This window comes from Sabethes cyaneus, chromosome 1, assembly GCF_943734655.1.
Source record: "Sabethes cyaneus chromosome 1, idSabCyanKW18_F2, whole genome shotgun sequence".
NCBI classification, from domain to species: domain Eukaryota; kingdom Metazoa; phylum Arthropoda; class Insecta; order Diptera; family Culicidae; genus Sabethes; species Sabethes cyaneus.
This window is the reverse complement of record NC_071353.1, coordinates 145,564,559-145,586,451: the sequence shown is the minus strand read 5'-3', so window position 1 is coordinate 145,586,451 and position 21,893 is coordinate 145,564,559. Positions and strand designations below refer to the sequence as shown.

At 41.6% G+C, this 21,893-nt stretch overlaps 2 protein-coding genes across 2 annotated transcripts; both read left to right on the top strand.

Moving 5' to 3' along the window:
- The first annotated feature begins 524 nt into the window (after nt 1–524).
- On the top strand, nt 525–3,700 carry LOC128746353 (zinc finger protein OZF-like). The gene is made up of 2 exons (XM_053843406.1): nt 525–909; nt 2,521–3,700. The coding sequence occupies exons 1-2, from the start codon at nt 671–673 to the stop codon at nt 3,698–3,700; spliced, it is 1,419 nt and encodes a 472-aa protein (XP_053699381.1). The 5' UTR covers nt 525–670.
- An 11,468-nt stretch (nt 3,701–15,168) lies between these two features.
- On the top strand, nt 15,169–19,133 carry LOC128742719 (zinc finger protein ZFP2-like). Its single transcript, XM_053839169.1, has 2 exons — nt 15,169–15,460; nt 17,916–19,133. Exons 1-2 carry the CDS (start codon nt 15,174–15,176, stop codon nt 19,087–19,089), a joined length of 1,461 nt encoding a protein of 486 aa, XP_053695144.1. The 5' UTR covers nt 15,169–15,173; the 3' UTR covers nt 19,090–19,133.
- Nucleotides 19,134–21,893: the final 2,760 nt, after the last annotated feature.

Here is a 21,893-nt window from a genome sequence, read left to right as displayed (position 1 = left end):
GGCATCTCTTCTTCGCGTCCATACAAATGACGAGTAACAGAAGCAACAGCGCTTCCCTCCCGACAAAAGTTGAAGCTGTGTGTACATGTATTGGTGGGAAAAGAAGTGTGCGAGCGTGGTAAGGCATTGCATACGTGTTTGTGTACATCCATATTCTAATATACACACACTAGTATGTGAAAGTTCAACTTTAACTCGGCAGATAGCATTGTTGTTACTGTCGCTCGACTTTTGGCAGAGTTGCCACCCAAGTAACAATGTGAGTTTTATTGTACTCTTATGATGGTTTTCATGACCAATTTTAGTCTTGAATGCCATCATAAGAGTGTAATAAAACCCAAATTGTTACTTGGGCAGTCTTCTTGATGGGATGTTTTTGGTTGAATTCATTTTATGAGTTAATTTTAAAGTTAATTGCACATATAACCTTTAGCGTGTGCAAGCGACGCTTTGCTTTGCTTGATGATTTTTGTGTTTTGAAAGTGGTTGAAGTTGAAGGAGACGATTTTATGTTTACTTACATCTCAAAATCAAAATCTCCCTAAGGTTTCACGAATTTTACGCCACCGAAAGGCCAATAAAGTATCACTGCATAGAAATCAAGTGTGCTTCGTATCCACAGACACAGTCCCCACCGGCGCAAAGGTGTATTCAAATACTGTAGTGGAAAATGGAAGAATTTGCCTTAGTAAAGCTTGAAGACGAACCAACAGCAATAAAGGTGGAAAAAGTTGAACTATTCGATTCTGTTCTGACTACGGAGCCGAGTGATTACAATTCCGAAGATGCGGCAAACAACACTTCCAGTGCTATGAAACGGGAACCTACAGTAAACATTATCGATGAAGCGGACGAAGAAACAGGACCGCCTTCTGTCCCACCAGTAGTGCCTGCAGCAGCCGGTTCAAGGTAATTTTTTAATTCTTCGACGTAGTTATATATGCCATTTTACGAATTATGCATGGTACTCAAGTTTGCAAACTTTTGTTTATCAAAGCCAGAACTGAATATCAGTAAAAACTAATCCATATCAGTAGTCTATATTGATCTATCACCAAATAATATGCCCAAACGTAGGTCATTCCACCTATTTGCTCCGATTGGGACATACATAACTATCCATTTTTAACTTCCGATTATTCAAATTATATTGGGGTCTATTTATGGGTCGCAAAAGGAGCAAAGTTAAGGATCGTTTGAAACACTTTCTGTAGATTTTTGAATGTAGCTCTATGAACGTATTGGGTTTTTATAGAGACCAATATACTAGAACTGAATAGCTGCAGCAGATAGACAGATGTCTATCTAGGCTCTTGTCATTTGTTCAGTTTTTCACACAAACTATCAGCCACTTTTCTTCTGTTGCAGAGATGCGGAAAATTTAGAAACAGATTCTGCTACTGATGGTCGAAGCAATAGTACAACAAAGTACCAGTGTGATGTTTGTGGTAAACAGTATCGCATCCGGCGATCGCTCCATCAGCACCAACTTCTTCATAGGGAAGTAAAACCCTTTAAATGTGCCACCTGCAATAAAGGGTACTCCACCAATACTGGTTTGCTGTACCATAAAAAACATGCTCATAGCAGCGTACCGAAGAAACAGTGTGATATTTGCGGAAAATCCTATTCAACGGATTTTTACCTAACCTTGCACCGTGCTTCTCATACCGGAGAAGGCCGGAAGCATGCTTGTACCATCTGCCCCAAAGTTTATTTAATGAAATCTCACCTCGTGGCTCATATGACCATCCACAGCAGCGAGCGGCTATTCGAATGTGATATATGCCACAAATCATACAACAGAGCCACCACTCTGACCTCTCATATGTTGCGACATAAAGGGGATAAAATTTTCGAATGTGATCTGTGTGACAAACGATTTTGCTTGAGAGGACAATTGAAGGAACACCGTCAACGGCACAGCTCGGACCGTCCGCACAGATGTTCGCACTGCGGAAACGGGTTTATATCGCGCCGAGAGCTTCTAAATCATGAGGCCACTCACTCTGATGAGCGAAATTTTGCTTGCGAGATCTGCGGATTGAAGTACAAATCCGGTCGGGCCGTGCTTGGCCATAAAAAGACACACAAAATGCGTTCTCCTAGCGTACCGGATGATGTTCGAATGTAAAATCGGCGGGGTACGCAGTGTATTATGTAGATTGACCAACAATGTTGTTAAAAACAGGAGTGTTGCGTAAAATACATAAACATTTCTGCTTGTTACTTGAAGGCGCAACAAAAAGTCCGCTGGTTTTCTTTTCCTAATATATTGTTGCATTAAAACATCCAGATTTCTGTTTTATTCGAAGTAAAATCAACAATCTGAGTAATAGTAGAATTAAGTGAAAAAAATCTCATTTACTTTTTTATGAGATTCTTCTAAGGTGCTCAAAAATAACTTAATTGTTTGGTTGGCCAAACGTGTAAGTTTCACTTAACTGAATGTAAGATGTTTTGCTAATCCTAAAGTGAAGTTCCACAAGTAGTCTATCAGTTGCTTTTCTTCTATTGCAGCAGCATGGACGATTCGGAAAAGAAATACCAGTGGAAACACATTTGCGATATCTGCTCCAAAGGATATATGACAGAAAGTTCCCTCAAATGCCATAGGAGAATGCACACCAGAGAAAGGCCGTTCAAATGTGACATATGCGACAAAGATTTCAGCACTATTGTCAGACTAAACCATCACAAAGTGAGTCACACGTGGGAAAAGAAATTCAAATGCGAAATATGTGGCAAATATTTTTCACTTCAAAAACGATTAACGCTTCATCTGAAAGAGCACGGCACGGAAAACCCGTATAAATGCACAATTTGTGAAAAAAGATTCAAAATCCAATCTTTGCTCGTGAAACACATGCAGCATCACAGCGATGAGCGATCGTTTATATGCGACATCTGCGGAGCGTCATACAAGACAGCTAGCGCTCGTAATGCCCATCGCAAAATTCACACATCCGTCGAGCCCAAACCTTTCGAATGCGACGAGTGCGGGGTTCGGTTCGTTCAGAAGAGTGGCCTTACAACTCACCGGAAATTGCACAGTTCGGATCGTCCACACGAGTGCTCCGTTTGTGGAAAAACCTTCAAGCTTGCTCATTATCTCGCAAAGCATGCGCGCCTTCACGGGAACAAGCAACAATCTAAAAGCGAATATTTTTGCGACATCTGTGACAAGAAATTCACTACAAAACATTCCCTCCTGAGTCACCGGATAACGCACACCGGCGAAAAACCGTTCGCATGCACTATTTGCGGCAAAACTTTCAGCGTAGCCGCCCATCTTAAAGCCCACGAAGCCCTTCACTATGCAAAGGAAAAGAACTTCAAATGTGAAATATGTGGCAAAGATTTCATCTCGAAAAAGCAGTTATCCACACATCAGAAGGTACACAGCACGGATCGTCCGCACCAGTGCCCACTATGTGGGGTATCGTACGTGTATCACTATCTGCTCGTACGGCACATGGGCAGACACAACAGCGATGAGCGGCTAGTATTTGCGTGCGAAAGCTGCGGCTTAACGTACAAGTCACTTCACGCCCTGAATGCTCACCGGAAAATCCACGCCAACATCGAGCCAAAACCGTTCAAATGTGATATTTGCGACAGGTCGTACAAATCATCTAGTAGTCTGAACGTTCACCGAAAAAATCAGCATCCATTGAATGAAATTGAAATAAAAGTTTAGATTAATCTAACATTCTGTGCATTTTGAATTTCTTGTGAAAAATGTGGTTTCTATCCTTTCAGGTTGGTTTGTTGGGCTTGAAAAACTGTCGGTAAAGAGAGAACCTAACGTTAAGAAAAGCGCCATTTTGAAAGGATTGTCAAGTAAAGCTTCAAGCTAAAGCTAAGGACAACGTTGTTGCTTACATGGTTGGTAAGGGTAAACCTGCGGTTACCAACCGAAGCAAAGATACGATTAAGCTAGATTCCGGTGCTAGTCGTCACTTGGTGAAAGTGTTTCATGTCACGGAAGAAGCTCAAACAGTGCGCGATAAATATATTGTAGCCATAAATCATCAAACCAAACCAAAAATATCATTTACCTACTTTTATTTCAAACAAGCTGACCACAGGTGAGGAAAGAGCTTCGATGTGTTTCACTGATTTTTCCTTGAATTTTGACGTAGGACTACGTCTTACGGCAAGTCTTGAGATAGGGTGTCATTCCAAAAAATCGAAAAATGCGAGCGTCACGAAAAATGAAAGGTTTTGAGCGCTAATAGCTCAGCGGTTTTCCGATCGATTTTCAACATTCTTACATCAATCGATCGGAAAATCTTCTAAGAATTGACCCAAATGAAGAAAAGTATGGATTCTTGATGCTGAACTATTGAAAAATTGAAAATAATGAACCTATGTTTTACCAGAATTCTCGTTTCGTGATTGGTTGGAAGATTCTTTACGATGATCTAAACCTATACCAATTCGATATCTGTGCTTGGGAAGTAAGCCAAAACAAGGGACCAAGTTTCCTCATTTCAACAAGATTTCTTAACACCGCGGTTCAACCTAGACCATTTTGACGTCCTTGCTTGGGAAGTACGCCAGAGAGAGTAACAAAGCCCCCTCGTGCCAACAGATTTCTTACGAACGCGATTAAACCTAGTCCAATTTGATGTCTGTGTTAGGAAAGTGTGCCAGAAAAAATGACACAAGTTCGTTGTCCCAACAGATTGCAAATTCTTCACTGCGACACGATTAAACCTCGGCGAACTTGATATCTGTGTTGGAAAAATGTGCTACAGCTGTAGTGTTCGGTTATAATACGGCTCTGTATGAATACGCATGTTTGCCGTTTCATTAGAAGTGTAGTGAAAAGATGTGCTGTTGATAAAATAGGATTGAATTGGTAAAATCCCTTCAACGTGGGAAACCATGGATAATAAAAACAATCTTTAATTTCAGTAAGGTATCAGGAAAGCAATAGTTTGTGTTCGTGATTTTGTTAAATTGTTTTCAAATGCACAATCTTTTGAGAATTGAACGTATGCAATGTTACTACTTTGATAAATGTTACATACAACGTATGTATGTATATATGTTGCATATAGCATGTATACATGAAGAATCGAATGATTACAAGCATGAATACATGCCACTATCACTACAAAGAGACTTACGTAGTCCTGCGTCACCTATATATGCGGTCGTGTCTTGTACACAACCCATTTGATTTTTTTTTCACCAATGCATGGATGTTTAATATATAACAAATTTGTTTATTCAACCCGAAATGAAATGAGATAAATTTATAGATAAAATTTATAGGAGTAGGAGGATAGGAGTAAAATAGGAGTAAATGAACACCAAAAATTCATCCAATTCCAACCTGGACTGAATAAATAAATTCGCTGTTATAGAAACATTTATATATGCTCTCATGGATTAAAACAACTATCAATCTGTCAAATATGAAATGGTTCGCATTCTGAACTGATTTTAAGGGGGGACCCTACTCTGGAAAGTCGGAAAAATCGAATTTTATTTTTTTGCATTTTCGAGACGCTTACACCTTCAAAAATGTCATGTAAAAAGAATTTTTTGATATCTGATATCATAGAAAACTTACGGCAAATATTGTAGAGTCACCTCAAGGGAAGTCCATTGCAGTACGTAACTTTGAACGCGTTTTCTCCGAAACCATGTTTCTTTAGCTGGCGGTACGTGTATCTCAAAGTCTGGTGGACCGATTTGGCTGAAATTTTTTTTCAGCATGTAAAAATGAATTATCTAAATTGCTGCGTAGTCGTTTTTTGATATCAATTTTTTAATTTTTTATGAGCTCTTAATTGGCGATTTTTGATGAAAAACCACCTTTCTTTTGGAAAAATTGCTGCCATTTTGGTAATTTTTCGTATTTTCAAAAACCGCTACGTAACAATTTAGGTATTGACCTAAAGCTTCAAAATCTTCCTTGAAATGCGTTATACGATACTCCGTTGGTGCCCGACTCGTACCGCCAGTAAGGAACTATTTTCTAGAGGGCATTCACGTGCCCACCTGCCGTCAGTGTAACAATCCCTATTCTGGTATCCAAAAAATACAAAATATATTTTCAAATATACCTTAACCAATAACCAAAATACTGGGTGTTGTGGGTTCAAATCCGGTTATAATCTCTGATTATAGCTTGGTTCGACCCATGCACCTTCCACCATTGATGGACAAAAGGTAGGAGGCGCCCCAACACTTAGCTATAATTCTAGCATGTGAAAAAATTTACAGAAATCTATTATTTTTCGGGTTTTAAGGGTCCCCCCTTAAGGCTGTCAACCATTTCGCGAAATTTTTAACTTTTTGGTTAAAATTTGATAGTTCGATGGTTTTTCGAAAATTAGAGAGCCATAGAGAGTCGCCATCTGAAACAAATAATCTAGCAACAATGCAGCTGCGTATGTCAGTGTTGCCGCACGCACAGATTATTCTGTGATCAACAGACATTTGGAATAAATAACTTTTATAAGATCTAGATATGTAATTCCTCTTCATGATAATTTTACTACAGTTAATGGTCGTACCGTAAATAATTATGCTGCTTTTGTCTGTTATTGCTAATTCTTTTGAGAACCAGCGATTTAAATTAGAGATTTTGAGTTTCACGATGCTACATATAATAATAACATACTCAAGGAACCCTTCTTCGAAGCTTTTATCTCGAATAATTCATAAAAAGGTGCTAAAAATACAGTAGAATCAATATAGGGTAGTTGATCCAGTAGTTGTGGTAGTACCAATAGTTGCGCTACTATTCATTATTAATGCATATTTTCGTCACCGTAGCATTTTAGATAAAACAATTACATTCATTATATAAAACAGGTTTTTAGAAGTATTGGTAGTTAGTCTACACCATTTAAAATTAAAGCATTATTTGCTAAAATGCCAATTTTCCAAAATCTAACGCGCAGTTGGAGCGCACAACTATAGGCGCTCATCTATAGTTTTGCTAGGATGTTTTTTCACTTTAGCAACCTAGCAATGTATATGGAATAACACAATTAAAGGAACATCAAACTTAATTAAGGAAACATTAGCGCAACTGTTGGTACAATATAATTGAATCATTCATTTCATTTTTTCTTTATAAAGCTTCTCGTACAACGAAAGCAATTGTCTTGCCTTGTGACAAATACCTTGTATTTGATAAATTTATATCCCACAAGCATTAATTGAAGCATATACCTCAATAAACAAGCAACATGAAGGTATATTGTGCTTAGTGGCGCAACTAATGGATCATCTACCCTATATAGAATGCCAGTGTCGCTGTTTTTCTACAGGACTCATTGTGGTAAACATGATGCTAACAATCTGTATCAAGTCTGTGAATTGGGAACTTCATTGTCAAAGTTGCTTATTGTTATTTATCTGTTCTTTATCTGTGCGCTGGTTGGTGCTGTCATCAGTGCGCTCATCGCTGTGTTTTCATGCCATAGTGAAATGTTTTTAAACGCTCATTTTCTTTTCGTCCGGATGCATTGAATCCACCCCATTGGCAGGCAACCATGTTTTCGCCGCCAACATCTCGTATGTGCGAAAATGGGATAGCATGTCAGCACTGCGTTTCACTCAACTGCCAGCAGTCTGATTTGGGCCCGCTGTCAAATTTTGAGCCCAGGACATACTGTCGCTGACGTTTACTGCAGCTCGATATAGATCATTTTGCGATGACGTCATTTTGCCGTCAAATGACACCACTTGGTGGTTTGTTTACATGTTTTTGTCACATCCAGCAGTTTCGATTTGAAATTTCGTGAAGGATTACTGCATCAGTTTCTGTAAAATGCATGTAAGGCACTTTCTCTTCAATAAAAACTATAAATTTCTATCATTATCTGCCGGACAAAGATAGAAAACTCAATTCAAAATTTAACACCACGTAAACAAACCACCAAGTGCTGTCAAAAAAGTGTGGTTAGGAGCTCCCGTGTAATGATCTATAGAGATGTCGATGGGGTGATTGAATCCCTCAACTGAGTCTTTTTCAGGGTGTCGATTATCCGGTGAAAATAAAATTCCCTGACTTTTCCAGGTTTTTCCAGGTGTATTTCGAAAAAATCCAGTTGCAAAATATCTCGCTAATTTCTCTTTTCAAAGTGTTTATTAGACTAAATTGGTTGTTAACTCTTTAATTACTATTTCTTAATGAATTCATTTGTCTTTATCAATTCAAATGCATCTTTTTTGCGACGATGAAGTGAGCAACGCAGCTTCGTTCTATTATTTGAATCCAGATCTTATATTTTTATTCGATCTACTTTTAATAACGTCGGGTTTATGATTCTATGGACTCTGTGCTCCCCTGAGTGCTTCCAGTCGAGTATCAAACATATGACTGATTTGTTGGACTAAATCAAGATTTTGATGCTGAAATAGTCTATCCTCCGAAAACGAATTAATCGTAGGTTTTCACTAGTGATCGACATCAGGGTGGTTATGCATGGGTTAAATGCCGTAGCTTATTTTCAAAGGCTGATTTTGGTTCAGTTTGATTCGTTCTCGTTTCGGTTACAGTCTGATTTCGGTCCGGAAGTCTGGAATTATCTAGATCAGCGGTTCCCAAATGGGGGTTCGCGAACCCCCAGGGGTACGCCAAAACTTTAGTTCGCTTCAGAATAGTATAGGGAAATCCGTCAGGGGGTACGCGAATCGAAAAAAGGTTGGGAACCGCTGATCTAGATGCAAAATTTCTTTGTATTAAAAGTTGGACTTTTCTAAATGTCAGCTCCCATGACCCAATGAATAGTTGTTCTCGAAGCGTAGAATAGTGTTGTAAGAATCTTGCTACATTAGCCGTAGAGAAAACAGAAAAAGTATTGTCTCAACAATAGTGATGCACAGATTAAAAATATGTCAACATCCACTAGCCTAGCATGGACTTTTATGTCACTTTCCATGCAAAATAAACTAATTAAGCACAAAAGTTGTCCCAAAAACTTTTGTGCTAAATATCCGATCAATATCGAAGAATCCAATAAATATTGAAATATTGATAATGATCAATTAGGTGGTGAGCGGTGAGCCCTTACGAAAATCGATCAAATCGGTCCAACCGTTGTTGAGAAGCGTGGTCTGGTAAAGAGCGGGTCAGTCGCACATTCATGAAATTCGAAACTCGATTTCGAAACTCTGTGAAATTTGTACGCAACAGATTGGTTGCACGTGAGTCAAACTCAAAATAACGTGCCATCTTTCATTTCATTTGTGCATTTGTGATGGCAATGAATAACAATGTGCCAGCTGCTTGAAATAAATGCTATCCTTGCCAAGCCATAGCTTTTTCGGTATATTTTCTTCACCTGTTAAAAATCCCTGACTTCAAACGAAATTCCCTGACATTCCCTGACTTATCCAGGTTGAAACGAATTTCCCTGACATTTCCAGGTTTTCCCTGATTTTCCAGGTAATCGACACCCTGCTTCTTGCACCGGTGTTTTCAGAAATTTGAAGCAAGCGAAGTTTACAATTACATTACTTGGCAGCCATATTCGAAATTTTAAACTGGTTGTCAAAGTTTGACAATGAGATTCCCCTTTTGCTGAATCTCAGGCGCACACACATATGCAAGTATAATGTAAATACATTATCTGAATATGTATGATGTTTGCCACGCGCACTGCAGCGACACTGGCATTCTATATATATATATATATTGATTATACTAAAAATACAGAAAAATGTGCTCAAAAATTGTTCTCGGTTTGAGATGGCGGCTCTCTATCTATAACAGGCTCTCTAGTCGTTACTCTTTTGGAGGCTCTCTAATCGGTGGTTTGACAAGTCTTCTGTCCGATTGGACTTTTGACCAGGGATGCCAGATATACAGACAAATCTGTATTATACAGACTTTTCGTTTTCTGATACAGACATGTTTTTGACTACAGATTTTATACAGACATGCGATAAAAATTTCGCAAAATATAGTTTTACTTTTGTCAAGGTAAAAGTATATTTCGATTTTAACTCGCACTGAAACCTCAAAACAATATCTCGTAAGCGACTATCAATCCTCATAAGGAGAAAGACTTTCGTCACTGAACAAGCGCAGTGCCGATATTGCATCCGACCATCAGCTTGTTATCGCTGAAATAGGTACTCAACGACTGGGGGAGAAAGCTAGGTATCGTTTCGATGTCCGCCGATTGGAAATCCCAAGGCGAAAAGGGTTTTTATCTAACAACTTGAATTCCGAGTCTAGGAACTGCTACCTGGTGGAACTGTCCAAGAGTAATGGACCAGCCTCAAGAATGCCTTCATTACGACCAGTGATGAAACCGTCGGCAAAGTGCGCAGCGGGCGGAGAGAGTGGATTACGGATGAAACTCCGAGAAAGATCGATGAATAGAGAAAGGCAAAAGCTGGCATAGGCGAGGGCGAACCAAAGCGACTAAGACAGCTGTCCGCTTACGATATGCCGAACTGGAGAGGGCTGAGTTTGTATGTGGGGCAAGAGAGCCTGGACTGACTCCCGAGTCGACGAAAGAGTTCGTTGTATTAACCGCGTCAAGTCGAAGGCGTCATTATTGGATGAAATTGAAGCAGCCATAAAATGCTATAGAGCGCCAGAAATAAAGGCGACCTAACCGAATGCGGGCGTGGCATCACATTGCTCTGTATTACTCTCAAAGTGCTCTGTTAGGTAATCCTCTACCGGATCCAGGAGAAGCTCAACGCTACTCTCTGGCGGCAGCAAGCTGGATTCTACACCAGCCGATCATGTATAGACCATACCAAAACGCTCCGCATTATGTTGGAGCAAATTCGCGAATTCCAAGACTCTTCTTCTAGTGTTCGTTGGTTTCGAAAAAGCGTTTGGTCGACTCAACCACGAAAACATCTGGGGCGCACTTGGGCGTAGAGGAGTTCCAGATAGTGCAAGGTTTAGCACAATGGCGTCTTGTCCGACCCTATAAGGGTTACTGCTAGCGTGAGATATGGCTGCATTTTATTCATCGTTTCTCATTGTTGGAGCAATTGACTATAGATCAAATCGAGATTTGCCTTGGGATCCTCTAACGATGGAGCAACTAAATGACCTCGTCCTAGCCGACGACCTCGCACAACGCCGAAACGATATGCGGAGCAAGTTAGAGGTTTTCTACTCTACGAGAGTTCCCAGGCAGCAGGTCTCATAGTCAATGTAGCTAAAACTAAGTCTATGGTAGTGAACACTGACAATCCCCTCAACTTCGCAGCAGCGGGACAAATTGAGCGGGCGGAAGCCTCAATATCTAGCCAGACAACGTCCGTTGGTGGTACCAAGACTGATATAGCAATACGGATCAGGAAGGCCAGAGTACACGCATAGCGATCACCAAGCTATACGGTACACAATTGAACGACGGATAGCATGGTCACGCTGGTTTAGGTCGCCTGGGAGGTGGTGGAAAGTGAAGGCCTTCGATAAAGACCTGTTCATTGAAGCACTCAGCGCCCGTGAGCTGACCAACGTCCTAATACAGGCATGTGATACCACTATACACAGGACGGGACAGCCAACGAACCGTCGTCGCTCGGTATACTAGTGGAGCGACACCATTGTTCAGCTCCGCTCCAGATACCACAGAGAATGCAAGCGCAGTGGGCCCGGACCGATGCAGATGATGAAGCTCGGGGGGTCGAACTTAGAGCGGCCAGGCTGGCGCTCAACAAGGAGGTTAGGCGTAGCAAGAAATCCTGTTTTCAGGAGCTTTGCCGCGATGCGGACACGAACCGCTGGGGTAGTGCATACCAGGTGGTGATGAAAAAGATGACGGGTGCATCCGCTCCGCAGGAAACTTGCCCCCAAAAGCTGAAAGTCATCGTGAAAGGGCTCTTCCCGCAACACGATCCAGTTTAGTGGCCTCCGACCCCGTACAGTCAATCGAATGATGTCCTCATTTCGGTCACGAATGAGGAACTCATCGTAATTGCCAGAGGTTTAAAAACGAAGAAAGCGCCCGGTCCTGACGGGATTCCGAACGAGGCACTCAAAACGGCGATCCAAGCATATCCCGATATGTTTAGTGAGACGCTTCAGAACTGCCTAGAGGTATGCGAATTTCCAGACAAATGGAAAGTCCAAAGATTGGTACTGCTGCCGAAGCCGGGGAAACCAGCGGGTGATCACTCAGGCCAATTAGCCTATTGGACACGTTAGGCAAATAGCTAGAGTGGGTAATCTTAAACAGGTTGACGCCTGTGGCGGAGAGCGATGTCGGGCTGGCAAGTTCGCAGCTTGGCTTCCGTAAGGGGAAGTCCACCGTAGAAAGTCCGTGGTAGAGAGGGCCGAGAAGCCTATGAGACGGAAAAGACGAGGCGACAGGTATTGTGCCATAGTCACAATCGATGTCAAAAACGCCTTGAACAGCGCTAGCTGTGGTGCAACCGCGCAGAGCAGAGCGCGCAGAGCAGAGAACCGCTCGATTGGAATCCGCAAGGACAGCGTAAAAGTGGCAGACTCATGGGCTCATGGCGACGTAGCATAGTCAACTGCATCCAGGCTGTAGACGAGAACCTGTCCTGGCGATAGGTTGAAGCCATGGCGGGTAATCGTCGGCAGTGGAGATCACTGATTTTGCTCTGCCGGACCAGCGGACAAGGACACATTAATAAGTAAGTTCTATTTAGTAAATGTTTCAATGAAGTTCTCTTGCGTTTCGATATTCTTAGAGTTGGTTTTCTCAAACAAATCTGCTACTTTGCCAAAATCTGATTTTGTGCAAAAGAGCCGCATTAAAGCAAAACCTAATCTAATGGATTGACAGATATTGCGCAGCGAATGATGGGTTTTCAATGGACCACAGACTTATACAGACTTTTACAAATTATTATACAGACCTGTCAAAAAAATATCTGGCATCCCTGCTTTTGACAGCTGATTCTGTTCGATTGGAATTTTCGGTTTAAGATGGCGAATCTTTAAGGCTCCCTATGAGCAGCATTTCATTCTCCATTCTTCTTAAGGAATTTCGATTTCTTTTGAGAATTGTCGACACCTCTTAGATGCTAGAACCACAGATGTTTTCACACGTATAAATTTGGGAGCCTACCATTTGCTCCGCAATATTTTTCTAGCGTACTTTTTCTGTAATATACATAGTTTATGAAGTACTTTAATTATCAGACATATTGGTAGAACCAGAACTCACAGGAACTGACAATTAGTGGGTCCCAAATTTATGCGTGTGAAAAAATCTGTGATTCTAGCATCTAAGTCTAGACCAAACGTCGCCACAGGCGTGACGAGGTAATGATACAATCGCTTTACTGTATCCCACTCTAGCGTATGCTTTTTCAGGAAACTGCATAGGTGGAAGAAATCCTTATATGCTTTCTTCACTCTCTCTGAGGTGGTTGTCTGCCTTGCTAAACTACTTGTGATAAGCAATCCGAGGTACTTTAACGTTGTAACCACTGACAGCACGTATTTGTCGAACTTCCTTGATGTATCTGGCGCTGTATTTGCGGTGTAGTAGGGGGCCATGACCTCCCAGTTGGCTTCGAGGTATGACGCTTGCCTAATTAGCTAGTCGTCGTATGTTCGAATCTCGACTGGGAGAACTGGCCTTGCAATTGTTCTGCACTCTTGCAGCTGGCTGCGAAGTCTGTCGTATAAAAAATCAGAGGGGTTGTGTACAAGACACGACCGGTGACGCAGGACTACGTAAGTCTCTTTGTAGTGATAGTAGCATGTATTCATGCTTGTAATCATTCGATTCTTCATGTATACATGCTATATGCAACATATATACATGCTACATGCGTTGTATGTAACATTTATCAAAGTAGTAACATTGCATACGTTCAATTCTCAAAAGATTGTGCATTTGAAAACAATTTAACAAAATCAAGAACACAAACTATTACTTTCCTGCTACCTTACTGAAATTAATGATTTTTTTTATTATCCATGGTTTCCCACGTTGAAAGGATTTTACCAATTCAATCCTATTTTATCAACAGCACATCTTTTCACTACACTTCTAATGAAACGGATTGCATGCGTATTCATACAGAGCCGTATTATAACCGAACACTACAGCTGTAGCACATTTTTCCAACACAGATATCAAATTCGCCGAGGTTTAATCGTCACGCAGTAAAGAATTTACGATCTGTTGGGACAACGAACTTGTGTCATTTTTTTCTGGCACACTTCCCTAACACAGACATCAGATTGGACTAGGTTTAATCGCGTTCGTAAGAAATCTGCTGGCACGAGGTCGAGGGGGCTTTGTCACTCTCTCTGGCGTACTTCCCAAGCAAGGACATCAAAATGGTCTAGGTTGAACCGCGGTGTTAACAAATCTTGTTGAAATGAGGAAACTTTGTCACTTGTTTTGGCTTACTTCCCAAGCACAGATATCAAATAAAAGAATCTTCCAACCAATCACGAAGCGAGAATTCTTGTAAAACATAGGTTCATTATTTTCAATTTTTCAATAGTTCAACATCAAGAATACATACTTTTCTTCATTTGGGTCAATTCTTAGAAGATTTTCCGATCGATTGGTGAGAATATTGAAAATCGATCGGAAAACCGCTGAGCTATTAGCGCTCAAAACCTTTCATTTTTCGTGACGCTCGCATTTTTTGATTTTTTGGAATGACACCCTATCTCAAAACTTGCCGTAAGACGTATTCCTACGTCAAAAAACAGAAGGTCAGGTCTCGGTAACGGAATGTAGCACCTAAGGGTCCCTGAAATGCACTTTTGCTTTTTTCTCGTTTGTTTCCAGACCTACTCACGCTAGCAAGGGGATCAGGAGGTCCAACAACTTTCCCACATCGTCCTCTTTGTTGGATAGGAATAAAATGTCATCCACGTATCCCAGCAGACACGGGAGGCGGATGTCCGTTCCCTGTTCCAGACGAAGTTCTGGCCAGAAGTCTTGCATAGAACTCAGCACGTGATGCAGAATTACAATGAACAACTCTGGGCTTAGAGGACAGCCTTGTTTGATTCCTCTAGCTTTGTTCATAACTGTCGTCCAAAATATTATGGCATCACTGATTAGAATTGTTATTGTTTACGTTTTGTGTGCTTCGAAGAGCGAAGGATTTGAGGATTTCCCTTTTATTAGTGGTTTTGGTAGATTTTCATCAACGGATACAGTTAAATTACTGCTAAAAACTTTCTTTCTTGTTTGCTTTCAGTTATAATTTGTTTATGGATGGCTTGGAATAGTAGCGCTCAACGAAATATGGAAGGAAGCACGTGCATAAAGGTAGAAGAGATTACGATAAGCGATACTGTAGATACGGACTGTAAATCAGTGGTAAACTGCGATAATGATCAGCATTCTGGTACTATGACAGTGGTCGCTGTTCCACCGGACGATCAGAGTTTTATTAAACGAGAGCCTACGATAAAGACAGAAGATGAAGCTGATAAAACTGATACAGCGGCATCGACGTCAACAACAGCAGTTGAAGGCGAAGCTGCAACCTCCAGTTACAGGTAAATATGGCATATCGCATTTTTCAGTCGCTAAATCAAAGTTCAAAAAACTGCTATAATGACGGTCTTAACTTTAATTGTAAACCAGGTAACTCTGCGAAACCGCTTTCTTATTCAAGCAAATATTTACAATTCATGGTTGTGTTGGACAAGGCGAATTAAAACCATTTATTCATTTCGTACATACAATATACATGCTACTGCCATCCAAATCTGAGCAGAAATATAAAAAGCAGCTAAGATTCCTCAAACAAGTTATATCTAAGTCTCAAAATTAATGCTATGAAAGTTGTTTTCCAAGGTAACATCTTTAGCAAGTAATAATGTATTTTATGTATAGACTCTAACCAATATGGTTGTTGTTTCCATTTGGTAAAGAACATGTGACGAAAACTACAAAAAAGGGCTGACATGGAGTTACAGTAATTCGTTTAGCATACAAACAGTATTCCGGCAAAGGCAAGCCTTGGCGTTCCTTTGTTCAGCACAGGTTACTGAAGACTTCGCGGCGATTTGGACTTCAGCGCCACCGTTTATGAAACCTTTTTTACATATTTTCCAAATAGAGGGATATTACAACGAATTTAACGGTATTTTGAGGCGTGTTGTAAATCCAAAATTCGATTCTGTCGTCAGAGCATTGCAGGAGGAGGAGAAAGCTACTTCTGGAGATTAGGTGGGCGGCGCTTCCGACGGCGGGTCACCGGCAACACTCGCGACCGTCTCGTCCTGAATGATCTAGTGTTACTATAGATAGTTTTTGGGGTCTTGTATTGACTAATGTTTTATGGAAGAGTCTCGAATTTCTCGAGTTCGATTAGTTTTTGAGTTTCGCAAAAATTTCTGTTTTATTTGTATGAGTCCATACCCCCTTCCACAGGGGTAAGAGGTCTCTAACTATCGTAAAATGAATTCAAGACTCCAAAATCTCCCACATGCCAAATTTGGTTCCATTTGCTTGATTAGTTCTCAAGTTATGAGGAAATTTGAATTGCATTTGTATGGGAGCTCCCCTCTTAAAAGGGAAAGGGGTCGTAATTCACCATGGAAAAAATTTCTGCCATCTAAAACTCCTACATGCCAAATTTGGTTCCATTTGATTGATTAGTTCTCGAGATAAGAGGAAATTTGCATTTCATTTGTATGGAAGCCCACCCTCTTAAAGGGGAGATGGGCCATAACTCGCTTTCTAAAGAAGAGAGGGGTCTCAATTCACCATAGAAAAAAATCTTGCGTTCAAAACCACTTACATGTCAAATTTGGTTCCATTTGCTTGATTAGTTCTCGAGTTATGAGGAAATTTGTTTTTCATTTGTATAGGAGCCACCCCCCCCCCCCCCTCTTAAAGTGGGGAAATCCATAGAAAATATACCATAGAAAATATTCTTGCCTACAAAAACACCCACATGATAAATTTGGTTCCATTTGCTTGATTAGTTCTAGAGTTATGAGGAAATTTGTATTTCGTTTGTATGAGAGCCCCCCCTCTTAAAAAGGTAAGGGGTCCCAATTCATCATAGAAAAAATTTTTGTCTCCAAAAACACCCACGTGTCAAATTTGGTTCCATTTGCTTGATTAGTTCTCGAGTTATGAGGAAATTTGTATTTCGTTTGTATAGGAGCCCCCCCTCTTAAAGTGGGGAGGGGTCCTTATTCACCATAGAAAATATTCTTGCCCTCGAAAACTTTCACATGCCAAATTTTGTTCCATTTGCTTGATTAGTTCTTCAGTTATGAGGAAATTTGTATTTCATGTGTATAGGATCCCCCTCCTAAAACGGGGAGGGGTCCCAATTCATCATAGAAAAAAATTTTGTCTCCAAAAACACCCACATGCCAAATTTGGTTCCATTTGCTTAATTACTTCTTGAGTTATGAGGAAAATTGTGTTTCTTTGGTACAGGAGCCCCCCCTCTTATAGTGGGGAGGGGTCCTAATTTACTATAGAAAATATTCTTGCCCTCGAAAACCTTCACATGCCAAATTTGGTTCCATTTGCTTGATTAGTTCTCGAGTTATGAGGAAATTTGTATGGAAGCCCCCCCCCCCCCCCTTTTAAAGAGGAGAGGAGTTATAATTCCCTTTATAAAGAGGGGAGGGGTCTCAATTTACCATAGAATAAATTCTTGTCACCGAAAACACCCACATGCCAAATTTTGTTCTATTTGCTTGATTAGTTGTTAAGTTATGCAGAAATTTGTGTTTCATTTGTATGGGAGCCCCCCCTCTTAGTGGGGGGAGGAGTTTCTAACCATCACTAAAACTTTTCTTGGCCCCAAAAAACCTCTACATGCATATTTTCATGCCGATTGGTTCAGTAGTTTTAGATTCTATAAGGAACATACGGACAGACAGACAGACAGAAATCCTTCTTTATAGGTATAGATTCTTCCAATCAAAATAACTAAGTTCGTTTTTCGCATAATCTATCAATCGCTTTTCTTTCCTTTTCCAGTGACACAGGAATTTTAAATACGAAGCCACCTACTAATAATGACTGTATCCAGCGAAAGCACATTTGCGATATCTGTGGCAGAGCGTATAGGAGAAAAAACTACCTCACGATGCACTGGAAAACTCACACCGGTGAACGGCCATACAAATGTGACATTTGTGGCGAAGCTTTCTTCCAAAAAGTCCGACTTCAATACCACAAGACACAACACAATCAGGAGAAGCATTTCAAGTGTGAAATCTGTGAAAAAGACTTCTCCCTCAAAGTTCAATTAACGATCCACATGAAACAACACAGCCAGGATCGTCCGCACAAGTGTCCGATTTGCGAAAAAGGGTTCAGGATCAGATCCTTGCTCACGCTCCATATGCACAGTCACAGCAAAGAGCGGTTGTTCGATTGCGACATCTGCGGTTCGTCGCACAGGTCACCCAAAGCTGTACTCGTCCATAGGAAAATCCATACATCCGTTCCGGAGATGTATTGCGCTGACGATGACCAACGTAATGATCCTCAATATAACATTGTTAGCACTGAAACAGCGTATTTGGAGAAAAAAATCAAGTGTGAGCTATGCGGTAAGGAATACGGCTTGCAAAGGCAACTGACGAGACACCTGCGATCGCATACCACGGATCTTCCGCATAAATGTGTTGTTTGCGGAAAAGCATTCAGAATTCGATCGATGCTCGTGAGGCACATCCGCCAGCACACCAATGAGCACGTACATTTTTGCGATTTTTGCGACAAAGGATTCAGCACGAATGCTAATCTTGCCAGTCACAGGAGAACTCACACCGGCGAGCGACCATTCGAATGTGACATATGTTATAAAACTTTTCGCATAACCACCACACTTAAGCATCATAAAGCCATACATCATTCCCGGGAAAAGAACTTTAAGTGTGAAACATGTGGTCAAGATTTTTCCATACAGTTACAACTGTCAAAACACGTGAGAAGGCACCACAGCACGGATCGTCCGCACAAATGCCTGGCCTGCGGAAAGGACTTCTCCGACCGTTACATGCTTGTAAGTCACATGCGCTGTCACGGTGATCAACGACTGTTTCGGTGCGAGATTTGCGGCCTGTCGTACAAGTCATCCGGTGGTTTAAACGAACACAGGAAAATTCACAACGTCCACACGGAAGCAGAAACGGTTCAAATGTGATAAGCAGCTCGCGGAAAAGGTTCACCTTACTATTCACAGAAAGCAGCGCGCTAATGGACTGCACTTGGAATATTAGGTAATTTTTTATTTATTATGAAATAAAAAAAACTTCACTTTTTGAGATGATCTAAACCTTTGTAATCGGAATGAAAAATTGCGCGTCGGATGTCGGTAACTAAGGTCGTATGTAGCCAGGAAAGGAGGCACTCATGTTTCCGCTGAATGCTGGTAAAAGAAACGGCCTTGCCAGCGGTGAGCGTTTATCTCAAAGTTAGGAGCGGCCCATGACGATGATCCCACTGCACGGTTGATCGTCAGTTCCTTATCGTGCGCGGCTGAATTCCAGATGAGGGGTGGCGTAAAAGGAAGACAAATCATGAAGCTTGTGCGACTACAAGAATGCCTAAAAGGTCAAGCTCTGCAGATGGTTCGACTTCTGCAAAATCATCTGGAGAAAGTACACAAGCTAGAACTACCGAAGGCCGGAAAGTTGGCCACATTCATTCCCTTCGGTATAGCCGTCGAGCAGCTATGCGAACACTTGGAGGCGGCGGATCTCGAACAGCACATGATTAATCTGCTACTCATTCAAGAGGTGGTCGAAAAGCTTCCGGATAACGACAAGCGTGACGGAATGCGCTTCAACTTTCATCGATTTGTTCTCCGAAACAGTGGTTCCGGTATTTCCAGAGTTTCAGAAACCTGTCGTTCGCAGACCGGATGAAAGTCGTCGATGGTTGGAAGTTGTGTCGCGTGTGTCTGAATGATCACGGATCGGTACCAGGTAAATTCAAGCTGAAATGCAACGTATGTGGCTGCAGAGAACCACATAATGAACTTATTCGTCTAATAGACGATGCCATTGGAACCAGCGCGCACATCCGAACGAACAACGATACGCTGTTCCGGAGTGATTTCGGTAAGCCTACACTAGGGGAAAAGTCCGTCACTGTCTTGGCCTTCCTGGACGTCGGTAACCCTGGTAGAAAAGAGCGGACCGCTTGGGCGTTGTTGGAGTCCACGAGAAACTAACGATAAAGATACGGTCGACATGACTAGAGTGGAGAACTTTCCAAACGGATTAACCTATGGTTGTCAGGGGCGGGGAGGATGAGAAGATGTTTCCTGCATCAACAAATCCAGTTCTTCATCCCACGGACCTGATCCTTCAAGAAGTTAAACGAGAAATCGGGTTGCTGAGAAGCCAACAAAATCGCTGGTAAGGACCGCCAACCGGCGAAGCTATATAAATGTGGACGAGAAACGCTGGCAACGGCTCTCCACTGGGTTATTTCCAAGATTTGGGAGAAGCTACCGGAGAAATGGATGGCAGGAGTTGTCTGTCCCATGTACAAAAAGGGTGAACGGTTCGACTGCTACAACTATCGCGGCATACCGCTGGTAAACGCCGCCTGCAAGGTACTCTTCCACATCCTGCTAGGCCGGCTGTCACCGATAGCACTGGGTTTCGTAGGGAATTACCAGGCGGATTTCATGGGAGCTTGCGCAACTGCGGACCAGATTTTTACCATCAGACAGATTTGGCAGAAGTGTCGGGAACACAACGTGCCCATGTTTCACATCTTTATTGAATTGAAAGCAGCATACGATACAGTCTATGGCACATCATGCACGAACACGGTTTTCCGGATAAACTGACGTGACTGATCAGAGTTATCATTGCATCTAGTGACGTGTTTCGTGCGCATCTTGAGGACACTCGAGTCCCTTCAACATCGGTTCAAAATGGCTCTTGCGGGGGTGATCCGACGAGCGGGCGTCGAAACGAGAGGCATGATTTTCACCAAGGGTAGCCAGCCTCCCAGGCTTTGCAGATGACTTCGATATCATAGGGGCTCCGGACTGGCCGTGAACGGGGAAATTTATAGTACGAAGTGATTGCCGGAAATTGCGTCGTTCATCAAGAAATACCATAAGGGCGAATACGCGGTGTTCTGGCCGGATCTGGCGTCGGCCCACTACTCGAAGCGATCGTTGGAGGATATGGAGCGGCTGGTACCCAAATCGGCGAACCCGTCCAGCGTCCCCAGTTGCGTCCCATCAAGAATTTGTGGACAAACCTGAAGCGTAAGATCTACTCCATCAATTTTGTCGCGAAAACTGAGAAGGAATTGATAAATAAAACCAAAAAAGGACTCAAAAACATGCCTACACGCATGGGTTCGTCCACCATGGTGAATGTTTCGGTTAATTGCCGGAAGGCCGCTCGCAAGGGCGTAGAATTTTTTTGTATGTTAACTAATATGATAACCTTCCATGGGAAATTTATCACACTTAATTAGTTGTCTTAGTTTTTTTTATCACCATTCGAAAAAAGTCGATAAAACCAAATGTGTTATAAAAGGGCGCGATAATTTCAAAAATGTCAGAGAAACCAAAAATTAAAATAATGTGTCAAAAATTATGCCAAGAACGTCACGAACGAATTAATAATGAACCAAACGAAAATTATCTAAAAGGCCACCTAAGTATCCTAAAGGAATTTGAAATTAATCCTCTTATTTTTCAAGCTGAAGATTTAATGGAAAAAAAAATTCGATTTTGACCATTTATTTAGCATCCATGAACCAGATCGTAGTGAATGGGAACGAGGGACCGCTATGTCAGGTCAGAGATGGTTCAATAACTTTTTACACTGATGGTTCGAAATTGGCAGACCGAATAGGAGCTGGCATTACTGGTCCTGGACTGAATAGGTCAGTGGCAATGGGCAAATGACCAACGGTCTTTCAAGCCGAAATATATGCTATTCTAGAATGTACTTCGATCTGCTTGAAGAGCAA